The sequence below is a fragment of the Mus caroli genome, chromosome 4 (genome assembly GCF_900094665.2).
Source record: "Mus caroli chromosome 4, CAROLI_EIJ_v1.1, whole genome shotgun sequence".
In the NCBI taxonomy this organism is placed as follows: Eukaryota; Metazoa; Chordata; class Mammalia; order Rodentia; family Muridae; genus Mus; species Mus caroli.
In genome coordinates, this window is record NC_034573.1 from 41294312 (window position 1) to 41312017 (window position 17706).

The following is a 17706-nucleotide window of genomic DNA, read 5'->3' on the forward strand; positions in this document are numbered from 1 at the left end:
ACTATGTACAAAGTTGCCGTGTTCTCTTCCGAGACTGCAAAGCATAGTTATTGACGTCACAATTTCTGCTCCCTGTAGGGTCTGGTGAGATCCTGAATGATACGCTGGAGGTCCATGCGATGGGTGGGGACCCTGATACTGATGATGGTTCAGGGGGTGGGGCCTTGTTGAACGTCACTGATGGTCAGGTGAGTGGTAAACTTGATTCCATAGCCTAACGGGGAGTGTGTTTCTTTATTTTGCATGTGATGGGGACTGGGCGTGGAGAGGTTTTAGTTGAATGTCATCAGGACTGATGTCCTGTGATATGGAAAGAGCACAGTGGTCAAGCTCCAGGGACACACCAGTAAGGGTGGAGGAGAAACCACTCTAGCTTGACTTCACCCATGATTGGCGATAAATACAAATGTAGCATGCTCACGATGGCGACCACCTTGCATGGGATCCTTATGAAGACCACAGTCCCCTCAGGACAGGACAGGGTCAACTGCAGACTTGCCCACACCCTCCTTAGCAATTGTCTTTCATCTTTACAAAGCCAGTTTGAGAAATGGCTTGATCTGATTAGGGGCACAGCACCATCTTCTCAACTCCTGCATTTGTGTACATGTACGCGTGAAGGCCTGAGTGTGGATACTCAGCACATGAAAAAGCTGGTGGCAGTGACGAGTCTGTTACCCCAGTATGAGTGCCAGGGAGACAGGTAAGAGGATCCTAGACGCTTGGTAGCCATTCAGCCTCCTAGAACTGGCAAGCTCCAGAGTTAGCAAGAGACGCTGTCTCAAAAATAAGGTGGAGAGCCATGGATGAAGACTCCCATGCGCTCATACATACATGAACATGACCATATACACATGTGCACTCAGACCTAATTCACCCCACATGAAACCCTAGAAAACAAAAATAACATGCCATCCCCACATCCTATGTAAACCACTATATAGACCAGGCTACTGCCTTCAACCTCACAGAAATCTGCCTGTCTCTATCTCCTGTGTGCTGGGGTTAAATGTGTGCACCATTGTTCCTGGCAAATATGTGGCATTTTATGACACCGGCAGCTATAGCTGTTCCATTTCCCAATTTGTTCTGAGACCTTGTAGACATTTTTCCATTTCCCAGAGGAAACTAAATGACAGAGAAAGAGAGAAAGGCAGGTTAGCACTGGCGTGGACTAGGGACAGAGTCCTGCTTGCACATAGCTGAAACCACAAGAGCAATGCCATTATACTTATGTCTGGATGGGTGTACAGGAGTGGTCACAGGAGGTCTGTGTGTCTAAACAGAGTGTCCAGAGCTGGAGCCAGCTGACTCAGGAATCAGTGACCTATGGTCACCCGGTGTGTAAACAGACGTTGGCATGAAATGTGAGACATCAATGTCTCAGAGATGTCCTCTGTCCCCTGGATTTTGCAAGTCTGGGACTGGCCTGAGACTTCTGTGGTGAAGTCACAAATGTGGAGGTTCCTAAGGTCAGGGAGCTGCACGGATGTCAGCTGGCAGGGTGTGTGTAGGAGGAAGACCCAGGTACCCAGTTCTCTCCAGCCATAGGCTTGTTGATCAGAGCTAAGGGACCAACAGCAGGGTCTCTCACCATGTCCTGTTTTCAGGGGTTATCAGCAACAGCAACTGGGGAGGCCAGGGTGCCTGTCACCACTGTCCTGGAAGCAGAGAATGGCAGTATACCCACTGGGAGCCCCACCCTGGCCATGTTTACCCAGAGCATCAGGGAAATGGACACTCCGGTGAGTAGCTTAAGCATACTTCCTCTGCTAGGGCTCGTTCCTGGTAGAAGCAGGCACTAGCCTCCTGTCTACACAATGCAGAGTAGCAACCCTATGGGGTGAATCCAGGTGGGCACGAGCAACTGGCTGCAGGGCATTCACTCACTGGGAGAGGCTTGTAGAGCGTTGTGCCATACCAGGCACTGGTTTTGCTAGCCAGGGCTGATGGTCAATGGGATAGCTGAGTTCCCAAGACACAATGACTAAGGGACACAGGAGTTCCCAAAACAACTTGTGAGTATAGAAAAGGGGTTCAGAAAGGTAGAAGGTGAACCTGAGAGTCTGAGGGAAGTATCCAGGCTGATGGCATAGGTAGATGTTATAGGTGAGGGTCAGTGGAGCAAAGACCCAGAGGCCACACAGAACTGATGAAGTACAGGGTGCCTTTGGGGTCTGCAGGGGAATGGGGGTGACACCCTGATGTCACCTAAAGCTGAGAAGATGGAGCTGGAGAGGCCCAGTACATGAAGGCTTCTGCTGGGCAGCCTGACAACCTATAGTGAAGTTGCAGCCTTTGAAGCTCAGGAGAGGGTGGAGACATCTTCATAGGATTAGGATTCTAGAACAACTGCTTTGGCCTAAATGGAGAAAGGACAGAGGAGTCTTCCCTGGGTACAGGGGCACAGGTCCAGGCTGAATCCAGATCCAGGTGAACATGGGTGGCCATGGACATGCCAGATCTTTTTAAAAGTTCCAGTGAGCAAGGGTCTGGAAAGCATCCATTGATTTTGTCAGCGTGTTTCCGAGTGGCAATGGAGAGGGCAATTTGAAATGTGGAGGTTCTCAGCCAGGGGAACAGGAGGCAGGAAGCAATCAGATGATTTGGCAGTTAGGGGTAGTGAGGTCAGAGACTAAGGACAATTAGATGTGTCTGTCCTTTGAAAGTGAGCGGGGATAGGACACAGGTACAAGAGAGGCCTTGGCTATCTGTCCCCTAAAGCCACAGGCATGGGTCAAAGTGGTGGTCCACTAGTCTGGACCTTCGGGATATCTTTCCATCCAGGATCCAGAAAATCTAACAACAGCAGCATCAGGGGATGGTGAGGTGCCCACCAGCACTGATGGGGACACAGAGGCTGGCAGCTCACCCACTGGAGGGCCAACCCTGAAGCCAAGAGAAGAGGCCACTCTGGTAAGGTGTAAGGCAAGCTGGAATAGCCTTCTTGCAGTGTGTGTCTTACACTCAACAAACCGGGGCAGAGGGGGACACCTCTCTGACCAATGCTAGTTCAGAGGTGGAACTTGCCAGGACTTCTAAGTATACGGCTCAGCCCCTGTAGTCTAGCAGAGTCTGAGAAAAGAGGCAGGTAACCTGTGTGGATAGAAGAGTAGAGGGGAGTCCTAGGACTGTATGCAGAGCCTTTTGTCCCCACCAGCAGAGGCCAGGGGCCAGGGGTATGCCCTACATGTGAGGGGAAGAGATGATGCTGTTGCTGTGGGTTGGTAGGGTGCAGATAGGCAGACAGAGCAGGGTGAGGTCAAGGTCATACTGTCCAGTGTAGAGAAGGCTGAATATAGGCATCCCAGCTGGACAGTGGACCCATCTGTCCCTGTGATGTCCCCATAGAAGCTCTCTACCCATTAGATTCAAACCTGCCTCCTCATGCCACTCCTGGGTTCCCGCCTCATGTGAATGGAGATAGTCTCATCTCAGCTGCTTCACGTGAAGTTACCTTCCCTCTTCCTTCTGTCCGATATCCGATGAGAACGGAGTCCTGTTGACTTTTCTACGTAAACCTGTAATTGACTGGTGTGGACCCTGCCTGAGTAATCCTCCCCAGACAGACAGTTACTCACTCACACTCTGTAGTCTCTCACAGAGCCTGGCTGGGTGTTGCCCCTCTTCTTTGAGGCTTTTCTGACCTTGACCTACTCACCCAGATCCTCTGACCTTGACCTACTGACCCAGCTCCTCTGAGACGCCAAGTAGGGTCTGGTCCCTGCCCTTCTTGGCTGCACCTTGGGGCTTCTGTGCTCCAGACCCAAGCCACGGCCTCCTACTTCAAGCTCCTCTCAGTTTCTTCTTGCTCTGCAGTCTTCCCACACTCCTCCTCACTGCAGAGAGACTCCCCCCACCCCTTTCTTCACTTGTCCTTCAGAGTCTAACAGCGCTTCCCCTGGAAGGCGCTGACATGGGCTGTAAAGGCAGCTGGCCTTGTCCTTGGAAGACCTCTTCATAATGGACTTGGTAAACAGGCTCCATGTGTAGTGCAGGCCTGGCTCCCTAGCACATCACGAGCCCGGTGGGGATCGGGTCCAAGAGACCCGGCTTCCCCGGTCGCTTTGCCTCTCTCAAGTGGTAGGTGCTGGGCTAATTTGCTGAGTGAATTCGTGAAGGCAGAGGGCAGCTCCAAGCTCCTCTGTAACACACATGGGAAGGCAGCCTTCTGCTCTGCTCTGCTCTGCTCTTGTATCCACACAGGCTACTGACAGGATTCCCCAGGCCACCTGACTGTTACACAGAGGAGTTCAAAGTTCTTTCCCTTTCCTCTCTTCTTCCATTTTCTTCTTTAAAGACATGGTATGTGTCACAGCAGGAGAAAACCAGGGACCAGAGTCCAATTCTACCAAGTCTCAGCTTTAATAGAAGCTGGAGCTTGGCTAGCAGAGGAAATAGGAGGCCTGCCTGCAGAGGTGATGTACTCCCCAGGACCAGGAGTATGCAAACTAAGCCTGAGATATATAACACTGAGCAGAGATGGATAGCTAGGTGGGTGGATTCCAGAGGTAGGCTGAGGATGCCCAGGAAGGCGTATTCTGACTCTGAGCCCCAGCAGCTCATACAATGAAGCACAGTCCTTCCTCAGTGAGTACAGCAAAGAGGCAGAGGAGCCGCTGAGATCTGATTGTCCCCGTGGTTTCCTTTCCGTAGCATGTGCACAGCCACCGAAGTGGAAGTAGGGGGGTCATGTGGCATCATCTCATGCCAGCTCTCTTCCAGGGTTCACACGGTGAAGAATGGTTAACCCCAGCTGTGTCCAAAGTGCCCCTCAAGGCTTTTGAGGAGGAGGAAGCCAGTGGGACTGCCATCGACAGCCTGGATGTCGTCTTCACACCCACGGTGGTCCTTGAGCAAGTCAGCAGGAGACCTACAGACATCCAAGCCACTCTCACACCCACAGTGGTCCTTGAACAAACCAGCGGGGCCCCTACAGACATCCAGGATGCTCTCACACCCACAGTGGCCCCTGAGCAAATGTTCACTGCTGTAAGTCCCAGCTAGCATCTTCTCTGATATGTGGGGACAGAACGGTCAGCATCCTGAGCCATTAAGGTCCTCTGCAGAGACACACACAACTTCAGCTCTGTTGTGAGAGCTTGGGAGACTCCAACTGGACAGGGAAAAGAGACAGTGATTAAAAGGGGCCAGGTTGCTGGCTTTTGTCCCAATCTGCTACATCCTAGTTTTGACTACTCATTTTCTTAGAGGTCAATGTCCCGAAGGTGGGAAGGATTTTAAGGAAGTCACTTCTGTGACTGAGCCAAGTGTGAGGATGTTGGTAGGTAATGTGTTTTGACATTGAACAACCACTATAGAAGTGATACCCCCAAGTCATGCAGCCTCGTGGACTGGGGTCACAATGACCCTTCCTGTGAATATCTTTGACAGGAACCTACAGATGGAGGAGACTTGGTGGCGTCTACAGAGGAAGCTGAAGAGGAGGGATCTGGTAGCGTGCCCCCCAGTGGGCCCCCGCTCCCCACACCCACAGTGACTCCCAAGAGGCAAGTCACCCTGGTAAGTGTCCTGGGGAATTCCACTCAGCTAGCAGATCTTTCGGTGTGGAGAAAGGCTGCCCCAACCTTCTCAGGGTCAGTTCTCATCTTGGTTTGTAAAGACAGTGTTTGAGGGCCTTTGGCCGGACAAGCCAGAGCAGACTGTAGCTTGGGTAGGAAAAGGCCAAGAGTAAAGACCTTGCTTAGGTCTCCAATTGCATCAGGATTAGCAGTGTCACAGGGCATAAACACTGAGTTAGGGCTGAGCAGGGTCTGTAGAGGCATGGAGCATAAATGGCATGTGGACCTGCGGGGGCTGGGGGTCTGAGGCTGTGGTCTGCCACTCCTGACCTTGAGCTGTCCTTTGATTCAGCAGGCTGGCTTCTGGTCTGGAGTCAGTTCAGAAGATGTTCAGATCCATCCCTGCGCACCCTTACTTACAGTGGCCTGATAGGGATTGTCACTGACTCAGAGACTCAGATTGTCACTGACTCAGAGTCAGGCTTGTGTGAATCTGGGCGAACTGCTCTTCAGGGGGGAGACAGTTCTCAAGGAGAACCTCCTGCTGGTGACACACCTTGAGTCAGTTCCCAGAGTGACACTCTGAAAGCCGCCCCTCAAGGTCCAGTCATGTGACCCCTCAGCTGCAGAGCTCTGGTGGCCTGTGCTCAGGGACTGCAGAGGTCAGGAGAGCTCTCTGAGAATACTGAATGGCCCTTGCCCAAGAGCGTCTCCCAGTGACTAGCTGGTTGCCATTTGGCTTCCTTTCTCAGTGGTTAGAGTTGCCCTCACCAATCAACTGATTTGGGACCTTTGGGTTGTTTGTTTGGTTTGGTTTTATTGTAGTCAGAATATCATCTGTCTAACAAAATTTACAGTAGCCTCTTTATGTTCTCTAGTACTTAGGTTGAGTTTTTAATGTCCCTTGTCAGTTTAGTTTGACTCTGAATCCTCTTCAGTGTGCACATTATGTTGATACTGTATAAACTGAGGACATGATTTTTCCATGGTATAGTTAAGGTGTGTGTGTGTGTGTGTGTGTGTAACACACACACACATGTAATCTATATATATATATTACATGCTACTAATCCCTCCTATTCAACTTCTTCTGTAGAAGCCACCAAGTCTTCCAGGAGGGGATATGTATATATATATATATATATATATATATATATATATGTGTGTGTGTGTGTGTGTGTGTGTGTGTGTGTGTGTGTGTGTGTGAATGAGATGAAAGAGACAGAGACAGTCAGAGAGACAGAGAGAGAGGGAGAATGAGAGAGCAGCAGCCACATGCATTTGGAAGAGTGATGCGTTTAGAAGAGTCCAGAGCAGAGAAAGAAAGAAAGAAGTAGACTGTATATATAGCCATCAGATTGGACCTGGGCAGGACTGTCTGTGAAACAGGAGAAAAGAACAGGAAATAGAAAATCGAGAAAACAGAGGGGTGAGAGGGAAAGAGGGGGAGAGAGAGAAGACATTGAAACTAGCAAGGTTATAAATGAAGGAGTAGAATTGGGGAGGGGGAAGCTTGTGAGCTGGAGAGAATTTATGGTAGAGGGGAAGGTGAGAAGGAAGTTTGAAATGTGTGTCAGGTCCTTGTGCCACTGAGGAGCCTGAGGCCAGCATGCACTTTGATATGCTAACAGGCACCATGGCTGTAGGTGCCTTCTGTCCAAGGTAAAGGAAATGTTCCTTTTGTTAGAGGGGAACCAGCTTCACAAGTTCCTTGGGGATGCTGGCTTTTATCTAACCACCAGAAATTCTCCTACCTAGACAGAGCCCATTTCTGGGTATTTGAGCTGCCTTTTGGAGTTTGAGGAATTGGAGTCTCCTTTGGATCTAATAGATTCATCTTTCAGGGGTCTTTTCATCTCTGTCTCCCACCTTCTTTTTTCTGTTTGCCATTGATTTTGGGGAGGGGGGGGGGAGAAACTGGGCCAACCATCCTTGCATCCTTGAGTTCTCTGTTCTGAGAAGTTGGGCTGTGGGGGCCAGTCATACTGGTGGGTTGAGGGTAGGGGTAAGTGGGTGGGGCTTAGTGCTTCTGGGAAACTCTGTCCACATGTATTAATGACCACAAAACTGCATATTAACAACCCGAAATTAACCACCACACAATTGCAACCGGGAATTTGGGTTCAAGCGTCTTCCTCAATGGAGACAGCCTGATATGTAACAAAGGATTTTTTCCCTAGAATGTTAACCTCAATATCTGTCCATAATAGAGGAAACTTGGGACTAATTTAATTACTAGCCAAAGGAGACTAATTGAATTAAAGTCTATTCAAATCCTGGGAACATTAGACATAATTAAAATTATTCTCATTTGTACCCAGTGTTGGAGAACATGCTTAAGGTGCCACGCTAAGTGAAAGAAGATGGCTATAAACTCGAGTGTGCTGTGTGGTCTTAACTGTTTGGGAATACATACTCTGGAAGGGAACGCCCTCCTTAAATGTCGGCAGTGTTGCTTCAGCCTGGTGGGACTGTGGCAGTGTGGTTGGGTTCTTCGTGTGTTTGTTGTTGGTTTTTTTTTGCTGCAGAGCTGTCTAAGTTTTTGCAGTAGATTTTTCTCCTACTGGTGTTTGTCTAGTTTTGTAGTGTTGGGGGTTGAATCTAAATCCCTGTACACGCTAGGCCAGCTTCCTACCATGGAGTGACATTCCTAGCCCTGATGACAGAATTTTTAAAGTAATATTTTAATTGATTTATTTATCTGGCGAGGGGTGGCAGCCATATGTACATGAGTGGAAGCCAAAATAGGGCACCAGCTGTCCTCTATCAGACTTTAGCTATTCTCTTGAGGCAAGGTTTCTCTCTGAACCTAACCCCCCTGCCCCCTTTTCTCAACTAGACTTGAAGCCAACAAGCTGCGTCAACCCTTCTGTCTCGCCACACTCCTACAAAACAAAAGCAAACAAACAAGCAAGCAAGCAAACAAACAAACACTACAGTCATGAGCATGGGAAGGATGCCTAGATTGTTAGCGAGTGCTGGGATCCAAGCTCTCATCCCTGAGATTGTATAGCAACCAGTTTTATCTGCTGAGACATCTCTCTAACCCTAGATTCATTGGTAAATCTCTAAGAAGAGAATGAGGGGAAGGAGGTATAAGAGAAGCAGGGAGGGAGAGGAGGAGTGTGGAGAGGGGAAAAAGAAGAAGGAGACACGGGAGGAAGACAATTAGGAAGAGATGGGGTAGGCGAATGAGCAACTGAGCAAAACACAGCACCCTGGCACACAAGTCGTAACGGCAGATCATTGCCGAGTGCTTGTCAGGCAACTGCTAGGTGCCCCGGCTTCTGTGTGGAAAGCTTAAGCTCAGCCAAGAGACACCTGCCCTGCTCTGGGACAGTCTCAGAGTCATTTTGAATCACGGAGGCCATGCGGTTCAGGGAGTACAAGAGGATCCTGACTCTCTGCTCACCTGCAACCAAGTTCTTCACGTCTCTTTGCTTCATGCCGCTCGCAAAGGTCAAGGACCACAGCACCGTTGGGTCCTACCATGACTTGTGAGATTCAGTGAGTTCATGGGTAGAGAGCTTTGCCTAGCACATCATAACTGCTCAATAGATGAGCTACATGCAATTATGTATCCCATGAAGCTCAGGGAGGGTTATGCTCACATAGTTTCTGGAAGTAGGGATGGAGAGAGAACATTGTTGTGATTTGAATATTTGTGCTGTCTACAGCAAGCCACCATTATCAGACATGACCCAGATACTAGTCAGCAAAGCCCACCCATTTTAAAATGAAATCCTTCCATTGGCTGAGTCCTTTGACGTCTAAGGGCCCCGGCTTCCCTATCTGTTATGGAAAGTCCTGAGTCACATGCCTTGTCCCTGGTTTTCCTCTTGAGAGGGGGTTGAAGAAGATGAGGACACAGGGCCTGGGTTGGCCTCTCTGCAGATGGAGGATCTTAGTAGATATGTAGTCTGTGGTGATGGGGGTTACCTGTGGCTCAGCTGCCAGGATGAAGGGGTGCTTAGGCAAATGCTGCCTGAGGTCCATCACTGTAGAGGTAACCAGTTGTCTTCTGGAAGAACTGCTAGGGCAGACTATTCCAACATCACTGTGACCCCAACTGTGATTCCCCATGACTCCTGCTCTAGCCCCTCTCCATCTCTGCCCTGGGCCTCTGTTTTCATCTTTCTTAGAGAACAATCTCTAGGGCAGCGGGTGGTCCGTGGGTGAGGTGTCCTCCTTGGTTCCACTTCAGGGAACTTCCGAGGCAGGGTTCAAAGGGCGTTCGGGGAGCCCTAAGAAGAAGCCTCCCGACACCCACACTGGGGGGTCAACGTCCCTCTGCACTGTCCTTTTGTTCGGCTGAACCGTTCGTTCATCTTATTTGTCAGGACAGCCATTTCTCCGCAGGCTTTCTGACAGCTGACAGCTCCTTCTCCCTTCCCTCCCTCCTTCTCCCTTCCTGTCTTCCTCCACCTCTCTTTCTCCTCCTCACATGGACACTTGTGGCATCCACAGGCATTTTCTTAACACCGTTATGCCAGGCTATGGACTAGAGGGGCTCTCAGGAGAAGTCCATGGTTTAAGGATGGGAGGAGTCAAGACCTAGAGAGGCTTTCCGGCTGTGGTAGAATGAGCAGTTCACTGGTTCCAGATGCCAAACCTCTGGCAGGGCCCAAACAAGGGCTGCAGGAATCCTCAGGCAACACCCCGGTTTGTGCAATGTGTCTGCATGTGCAGCTTATCCTACGTGCCCCTTCCCTTTCCAGTGGGATGCGGGAACAAAGGGCCAATGAGCCCCGAGAACCAGCAGGTGGTGGTTGTAGGGGTCAGGGTGACAGGGTATGCCTTGGGCCATCCTTATAAAAGGAAATGCCTTCCTTCAGTTTGAGTTTAAAGATTAAAGGTGGACAGTTTCTACAGAGAGGAAGGGAGCAGTGAGATATGTGTCACTGATCCCGTGGGTCTCTTTAGGATGATGCTGTGGAGAAGGGGCATTCCCTGGACCTCCAGACTCTATGGCTCCTTCAGTCAGACCTCAGGCTTCCACTGTTCTGGAGGCCTGTATAGGGTTCAGCTCCATATTTCACTTATATCATTATATTTTCTGGGCTCCCGATGGAGCAAGAAGGGTACCCCAATTAGTCCCTGACTCAAGACATGGTTCTTTCTCTGGGCTTACTATCTCTAGGATTGACACTCCAGAAACAAACCATGAATGCCCTCAATGGGTCCCTCTCTGCTTCCCATCTAGGCCTCCCAAGTTCTCCAAGTGATGTACTCCCTCCTCCGTCAGATGAAAGCATCAACGTTCAGTGGGGTTTCTTACCTCTAGTGCTACTACCTCTGCCTTGTTTACTGTTCTATTGCTGTAAGGAGGCACCATAACCAATGCAACTTATAAAAGAAGACATCTAATTGGCTGCTTGCTTACAGTTTCAGAGGGCTAGTCTATTACCATTAAAGGAGCACGGTGGCAGGCATGCAGGCAAGTGCTGGAGAGAAAATGAGAGCTTACATCTATCTGACCCTCAAATTACAGGCCAAGAGAGACTGAGACTGGGCATGGTGTGGGCTTCTGAAACCTCAAAGCCCACACCAGTGACATGCCTTTTCCAGCAAGGCCACACCTCCTAATCCTTCCCAAATGTTTCCACTATTTGGGGACCGAGTATGCAAACATAGGAGCCTATGGAGGCCATTCTCATTCAAACCATCGCAACTCCCTTCTGATGGCCACAGGACAGTGAGTCCTGCCCCTATCTCTAACCTACAACCCTGATCCTCCTCGGACCCCTTAGTGAGGTCTTGGCATAGACATATTTGACAATCAAATAAAGCTATTCCTAAGTCCTTACCTGCAGGATGCTTTCACACTGGAAGATACCTAGGAGCTAAGTCTGGAGATATAACAGAAGGGCTTAAAAGGAAGCTGAGTCCAGGCCACCTATAGGCTGTACCCCGGGGAGGCTGAGGCAGGACTCAGCTGGAAAGGGGAGTAGAGGTGAGACCAGAAGAGAAGTTGGCCATAGATATTTTAAGGCTATGGAATATGAGCGCTTGAGGTGGCATAACTGTCTACAGAGACTGGAGGTTGAATCTGCATGTGGGGATTTCTTTTTCTTCAGGTAGGAGTGGAGGCCGAGGGGTCAGGCCCTGTTGGGGGCTTGGATGAGGGCTCAGGCTCTGGAGACATCGTGGGCAATGAGGATCTGCTGAGAGTGAGTATTAAGGGTTTTGAGGGCTGGTATTGGGGACCTGGGAGGGAAGATCGTGGGTCAGGCAGCAGTGACTATAGATTGGCCCCTTGGGATCTGTTGACTCTTGTGTGCGGCAGTCATCCCACACTCCCCATTACTTCATACATGTTTGATATTTACACCAAATTTTCAATACACATGAGCCTGGATTTGTGTTGAGAACCCCCTTCGCCTCCTTCCTCCTTCCCTGGAATCAGTTCTTTTCTCCCTCATAGCACGTTTGTTCACTGACCTTCACCTCTACCCATGTCTCCTGCCCACCCCCTTATTTATGAAAGAATTACCCTGGTTTCTTCTATGTTTGGATCACAGCTCACACTCAGCTTCTAGTGTAAAATCCTGCATAGCCCCCAGTCTGTTCTTGGCCCATTCTTGGTGCCTATGGCACATCTGGCCTGCCCAAGGCTGGGCTCCGCCAGTCCTCTTTATAAAATGCTCACAGGGAAGTGTGGCTGGTTCTAGATGCAGCTGTTGCCCCATCCTTGGCCCCAACCCTCTCTCCAGCCCTTCCCCTGAGCCCTGTGCTGCCCCAGCGTGAAGCTCCACTTAGCTGCCCTCTGCCAATTACTCATGCCCAGGGCTGGAAAGGTTCTGGGCTCAGTGAATGGGTGGTGTGAAAGCCCAGTAGATCTACCAAGAACATTCTGGGCTGGTAAGATTTGACAGCCCAGCAGGAGGCTAAGGAAACAATCCCCTTTAGTAAGCATTTCAAGATGAGGCCAAATACAGGCTGTTTGGCTGACCTTATAGTCAATTAGAAAGCTGAATTAGCCAAGGCTCCTCTGGGACTTAGATAATTGGCTCTTTATCGTATGCACCATTTGGGAGAAAGCATGGTGTGATCTGCTTGGAAAGCTGTACATTCAAATGTCAGCTCCCTGCTTTCCAACTGCGTGGGTGTGAGCCCTTGAGCCTCATGTCTCCTCGAGCCTCAGTTTCTCCCTGTGCAAGGAACCCCAATCCTACTTTACGGCTTGTTTCGAAGATTGGAAAGAAGGTTAAATACATGCTTGGTATTCAGCCTCTCTCATTGATTCTAATAAACTGTCTTTCAGGGTCCTCCAGGTCCCCCAGGCCCACCAGGATCACCTGGAATCCCAGGGAAACCAGGAACTGATGTTTTCATGGGACCCCCGGGGTCTCCTGGGGAGGATGGAGCTCCTGGTGAGCCAGGACCCCAGGTAAGCAACTGCAACCTCCTCCCTCACCCTGTGATCATGGAGGTGTCCATGGGGCTCCCTTTCATACACAGATTGCAGACCCAGCACTACCCAAGGCTGAAAACCAAAACCTTCCCCATCTGAATCATTGCTGAGACTCTAGGGAAGGACAGCCAAGAACCTTCTGTATGCACCAGTTTCCTGATTTGTGTGTGTGCGTGTGTGTGCATGTGTGTGTGTGCACGCTCACACACGTGCTGGTTGGGGCTGAAGGCTGAAGGCTCATGCAGGTTTTGGAATTGACCACAGCATACCACAGTTAGGCCTGGTATGGGAAAGCCTTGGATAATCTATTCCTGCTCTGCCCCTGATGTCCTTCAAGAACAGAGCTCTGAGCAGGTAACCCAGAGAGAGCAGAGTGGGTTTGTCTTGGGTCACAAGCTGCAAGCCAAATGGCCTTGAGTTCCCCAAGCTTCTCTCCTCCTTGTAGGGTTTTGCATGGTTTTTAGCAGAGATTCTGTGAACTAATTGTCACTGATATTCCCCAGGGCCCCGAGGGACAGCCTGGACTTGATGGAGCCTCTGGCCAGCAAGGAATGAAAGGAGAGAAGGTAGGGGACAATGTGAGGTTCCCACCCAGGATGGCAGCCTGGCCACTCTCTCACCCTAACCTGAGCTTGTCCCCTGTGTTATTCTCTTTCTTCACCTCTCTGGGATGTTCCCACCATTGGGCTCACAGTCCCCTTACCTGTTTCTCCTTCCCACTCCTGTGTGCCATAGCATCACTGAATAGTAGTGACACTATCTACTTCATGCCCTACCTATGACCTTGCTGTGTATCCTGACCAGACATCCTTCTCTTCCTGACCACCTTATAGCATTAGGACCTTCCCTGATGTCCTCTCCTCCTATAGTCATCCTCTGTCTGTGCCTGTCCACCTTCAGGTAGCAGACACTCACCGAGTCCTGAGAAAATATCTATGGCACCCTGTTGGGCAAAGCCCGAATGCATGTTGTGATTGGCACCAGCTGTTTCTGTAGCATGTGACTACTGCTCACTGCTACAGCTCTGAACAACAAGCCAGTTGCTGTATGGTCCTCTCCAGAAGGTTCTAAGCCGCCACATGTGGTATCTGCCTTGTCAGGAATGCCACTTCTTTTTGTCATTAATACCTATTTCAGATACAGTGACCCTCCTTTATCCTAATGGTTATAAGACCCTTCTCCACACATTTATATTGTTAAACAATAAATTGTTCCTTGTATACACACACACAACAAACACAAACACAAATACACACACACACACACACACACCTATTTAGTATCTAACTTAAGTACTGTAAAAGATTAACTGCAATAACTCATGATACAATAGACCAATCATAACAATATACCATAGTAAAATCACTGGTATCACTACTGTCTACTTTAGAGCTATCATTAGGTAAAACAAGGGCTAATGAAAGGGTGAATGACGGTCTGCGGATGACAGCTAAGATACTGATGAGTTGGTAGTATATAGAACATGGATATGTTGGACCAAGAGATTGCTTATATCCTAGGTAGGATGGAGCAGGAAGCTGTAAGATTTCATTGTTCTGTCGAGAACAGTGTGAACTCTAAAACTTGTGAATTGCTTATTTCTGGAACTTTCCATTTAATAATTTCAGCCTCTGGCTAACAGAAAAGCTGCAACCAAAGACAGTGGGACTTGGATAAGGTGGGGGGGGGGGTACTAAATGCCCTTCTCTTCCGTCTTTTGGAGTCAGTGTTTTGTTTGGGATTTGTTAAGATGAGGTCATGTTACCTCGGCTGGATTGGCCTTGAACTCGTGATCCCTCCACCCACCGTCTAGCGCTAGAATTATAAATGTGTTCCAACATGCCTGACTTCTCTCAACATTTCCAGTTCCTTCTTCCTCTTTCTGAGAGTACAGGGAGAACCTTCTTAGCAATAACACAGAAGTTGCTAGCATTCCTGTGTAGCCTGAACCCTTATCCTGCCTTAGAGCCGAAATATCCTTCCAACCCAGCACAGCCTCTATTAGTCTTTTATGAGTAAGTGGAATATTCTTCAAACAGCATCTTAAGCTAGCATTTCTCCTTAGCCTGCTTTCAGTCTACTGAGGTCGCCTACTACCCATGCCTGTGCTCTTGGGGAGGGGCAGGTCATGCCTCTATAGCCTTACCAGACATAATGAAGACATGCCTCTTTATACAAAGAGAGATAATAAATAAAAACAAGACACCTTGCACTAGCGATATGTTAATGAAGGTTCAACAAACCCACTGTCTAGGAGGTAGGGGCCCTGTACCTCACACCCATGAACATGTGTGAAGTGTTTCCTGCTGGGGCACCATGGCCACTGAGTCCAATCCCAGTTTCCATCCATCGGCCTTGAGTGTGCTTAACTGAAAGGGTAAGCTGATTTTTGAATTTTTCTCAGAAAAAGAAACAACGTGCAACCTTAGGGAAGTCATTTTATACAAAACAACGGCTTCATAAGAAATCTAGGTCTGCGGGAAGCCCCGCCAACCTACACTTACCTTGTCTGCTCCTACAAAGCAGCAACTAAACCTCCCACACTGTCTGTGCTTGCAGACACCCTGGGCTGCATACTGACGCCCCTGTTGGCTACAGCTGGCTCAGCTGCACAGCAAGGAGGAAGAGCCACCCTGCCCTAGATAGCTGCTGCAGATCTATTTTGCTGGTTTATTCCTGGCATTTGCTAAGAGATCCACTGTTGTCCTGGGCGCATGGGATGCTTTGGGGATAAGCAAAGGCGGGCTCTAGAAGGACTTGGACATTTGGATTTGGAGAGTTGACGGGAAAACAAACAGTCTGGCATACAGTCACATAAATGGCTTCATTTGGGAAGGAAATGAGTGTCTCAGGGTCCTTATGAGACATCAGCTGCAGTGATCCATTTGACCCCCAGCTCCTGTCACAGTGTCTTCTTTTGGCTCGCACATCCTTATTGACAAGGTCTAGCCAGGACTTCCCATGACTGGATAATCTGAGTTATAGGAAGTCTTTTCTCATGCTATCAATCTGGGCTATAAACCCAGGTAATTACGCAAAATGGAGGACAGTCCCATGCCTCCCAGGCTGGCCTCCAGCTCCATAAGAGCTGAGGATAACCTTGAACTCTAATCCTCCTGCCTCTCCCTCCCAGTGCTGTGCACTGTCATGCCCAGCTCAAAGTGAGTTGCTTTCCCACCATGCAGAATGAGTAAGACTCAATTTATTTGCCTGGGAAATGCAATACTCATATATAAAACCAGTGTTACCAAACATGAACCTGTCATCAAAGTGTAGATGGTCATTAAGAGTCTATCTAGTAGATTTTTTATGATGTTCAGCATAAACAGAGGCACCTTTTATCTTCCCCATGCTAACCTGAACAGCTAACCATGACACCTTTATCCCAGGAAGGAAGAGGTGAGAATGGCCTATTTTCGCAGCTGCAGAGCAGACCTGGGAGGGCAGTTGAGGATCCTTCTAGAAAGCAGGATCCTCGGATATTATTCCTTTTGCATTGAAGCTTCTGCCTCCAGTTCTGCCAGGACTGAGGCATGAAGTCTTCAGGATCCAGGGTATTCATGCTATGCATCTGTCGTAGAAGGTTCTGAGACACCCACACAGGAAAGAGTCTATACTCTGAAATTTTCTTAACTACTCAGAATTTCTGAGGAAACTTTAGTGCCCAAGAGCTGTCTTTGAGTAATCTCACTGGGCTGGAAATGTCGACGTAGACTCAGCTTCTGTCTTCTCTTGTCAACTAGAAGAGAAATTTGACGATGTCGTCACAAATATCTCTTAGATATCCCAATCTGCTTTGGAACATGGCTCATGTGATAGCATCAGGGTACCTTTGAAGACTCTGAGGGTAGATCTGCTTTTGCCTAGAATCCAGAAACCAGCTGTGTTTGAAGTCCAACACACCACAGTATTGGCTTCTTGGCTTCTCTCTATTATTATCAGTTGGCTTTGACACATTTGCGTGGAGGGTTTCCATAAAACCAAAGAGACTAGTCTGTAGAGGATCATTACTACAAAGCTCTCTCACAAAGCCTGCAGACTACCCTACAAGGAACTCCAGCAGGAAAAAAAGGTCGTGTATCTGGGCCTTTCATGTCTCCTTTATATTGACATCTTGTTATATCCTTGATAATTCCTTGATAAATTTTCTACTGAGTTCTGTTAGCATTCTTGATGCTCTGACTAAATACCTGAGAAATGGTAGAAGAATTTGCTTTGGCTTTTGGTTCAGAGGTTTCAGCTCGTCGTGGTGGGAGCCCACGGTGAGTCAGAGTCAGGGGTCAGAGGCTCCGGGCATCACAGTAAGAGTCAGTGGTGGGGCAGTACAGAACAGCTCGTGTTAGCCAGAAACAGAGTGCATGCCTGAGCTAGTAGCTCTCCTTTTCCCAATTGTATTCCATCTGGACCCCTAGTCTATGGGTCATGCCCCTCAGATTCAGGCTCATGGCCTCCCTCCTTATTTAATCCTCTCTGGAAACACCACAGATATGCCCAGAAGTGTGGCTTACTGATCTTGACATTCTCAGGCCCATCAAGCTAATAGTTAAAACTTATCATCACAGATTCTAAGCTACAGCACAGGCATGGTAGCTCACACCTTTAGTCCTGGTGCTATGGAGCCAGAAGCAGGAGGATCCCTAAAAGTGTGAGGGTACCCTGGTATATTTGCATAGTAAGTTCTAGGTCAGCCAGGGCTACATAACTGAGACCTAGTCTCAAAGTGCTAAAAAAAAAAAAAAAAAAAAAAAAAAAAAAAAAAAAAAAAAAAAA

At 48.8% G+C, this 17706-nt stretch overlaps 1 protein-coding gene across 1 annotated transcript in view; it reads left to right on the top strand.

The window, feature by feature from the left end:
• The window catches only part of Col15a1 (collagen type XV alpha 1 chain), a 104346-nt gene that overhangs the window by 48755 nt on the left and 37885 nt on the right, over positions 1–17706 (top strand). Inside the window, exons 7-14 of the mRNA XM_021160109.2 lie at positions 79–188; positions 1611–1745; positions 2788–2916; positions 4726–4992; positions 5395–5523; positions 11600–11692; positions 12787–12912; positions 13440–13502. Coding sequence (XP_021015768.1) covers positions 79–188; positions 1611–1745; positions 2788–2916; positions 4726–4992; positions 5395–5523; positions 11600–11692; positions 12787–12912; positions 13440–13502 — 1052 coding nt within the window. The remainder of the gene's footprint in view (positions 1–78; positions 189–1610; positions 1746–2787; positions 2917–4725; positions 4993–5394; positions 5524–11599; positions 11693–12786; positions 12913–13439; positions 13503–17706) is intronic.